This window comes from Chrysochloris asiatica, unplaced genomic scaffold (assembly GCF_000296735.1).
Source record: "Chrysochloris asiatica unplaced genomic scaffold, ChrAsi1.0 scaffold00060, whole genome shotgun sequence".
Classification (NCBI taxonomy): Eukaryota; Metazoa; Chordata; class Mammalia; order Afrosoricida; family Chrysochloridae; genus Chrysochloris; species Chrysochloris asiatica.
In genome coordinates this window covers 12297363-12298565 of record NW_006408578.1, presented here as the reverse complement: position 1 = coordinate 12298565, position 1203 = coordinate 12297363, and the positions used below count along the sequence as shown (strand labels likewise).

Sequence of the window (1203 nt, the reverse complement as noted above, 5' to 3'; positions counted from 1 at the left end):
CTAATGGGAATTGGTGTAGAGTCTGTTCTTGATGAAGACGACACGGGGCAGATGTTGCCTGATGCCTGGACAATGTTGAATGTGACAGAACCAGCGAGACACATTCAGATACTTCTCCTTTTCTTGAACTGTCAGGTCAACCTAAGTAGACATTAAAAACACACAACACAGACATCATTTAAACATGACTAGTATCACTTGAATTGTTGCTGTTTGTAAGTGCCGCCAAAAGTTGGTTCCGACTCATAGCGACCCTATATAGGGTTTCCAATGAGCAGCTGGTGGTTTGAGCCACTGACCTTTTGCTTAGCAGTCCAGTGCTTATCCTACAGCACGACACCAGGAGATATAAATTGGGGATAGGGAGCATGGCAGGGAACACAAGAGTGAAGGCTTCAGCCACTTGGAAGAACTACCTGTTTAATGCATTTTATGTTTACTTTAAAATCAAATGGGCTTTCTAGGGAAATTTCATGTTTTCAAAACAAATGAATAATAAGCATTTATTACCCAGGATCTGGAGGTTCAAGAAGTTTTTTTAATTGGAAAAGAAGGTAGGAGAGAGGCAAGACCAAGACATGGCTGTACCCCATCTTTTTTAACATACCTAAAAAAAATAAAAGGTTTATTGGTACTTAATGTAATATACATAAAAAACAAAACATAAAAAACCCTACTGCCATGGAGTTGATTCCAACTCATAGCAACCCTATAGGACAGAGTAGCCCCACCGGGTTTCCAAGACTGTAAGTCTCTGTAGGCCCACTCTTTCTCTGTTGGCCCAGATTACTTAAAGCACATCTTTCTCCCCCAGCTATGGGTCAAACAGCGCCTCCTGGTTAGTGGTTAGCTGCTGAGCCCACCGCAATTATCAGGGCTTCTAGTTTACATACTTGGAGTCCTGGTGGGGCGCTGTGGGCTAATGCGTCAGACTGCAAAGTCATTTGAACTGCAAGGTCGGTAGTTCAAGTTCACCAGCTGCTCCTTGGAAACCCTATACAGGGTCGCTATGGGTCAGAATTGACTCGATGGCACTTAACAACAAGTTAACATACTTAACAAGGGAACACTGTAAAATTCAATACGTGAACAGGATTCAAAAGTTTATGGAAACATGGAATTGAAAGGTCATAAAAATTTCCACAAACTTTTAGAAGCCCACTCATATTTATGTTGTTGTTGTTGTTGTTAAGTGCCATCGAG

General features: G+C 41.7%; 1 protein-coding gene across 1 annotated transcript in view; it reads right to left on the bottom strand.

The window, feature by feature from the left end:
* Nucleotides 1-1203, bottom strand: part of EEF1E1 (eukaryotic translation elongation factor 1 epsilon 1) — a 29172-nt gene continuing 27969 nt past the window's right edge. Inside the window, exon 4 of the mRNA XM_006864098.1 lies at nt 1-141. Coding sequence (XP_006864160.1) covers nt 1-141 — 141 coding nt within the window. The remainder of the gene's footprint in view (nt 142-1203) is intronic.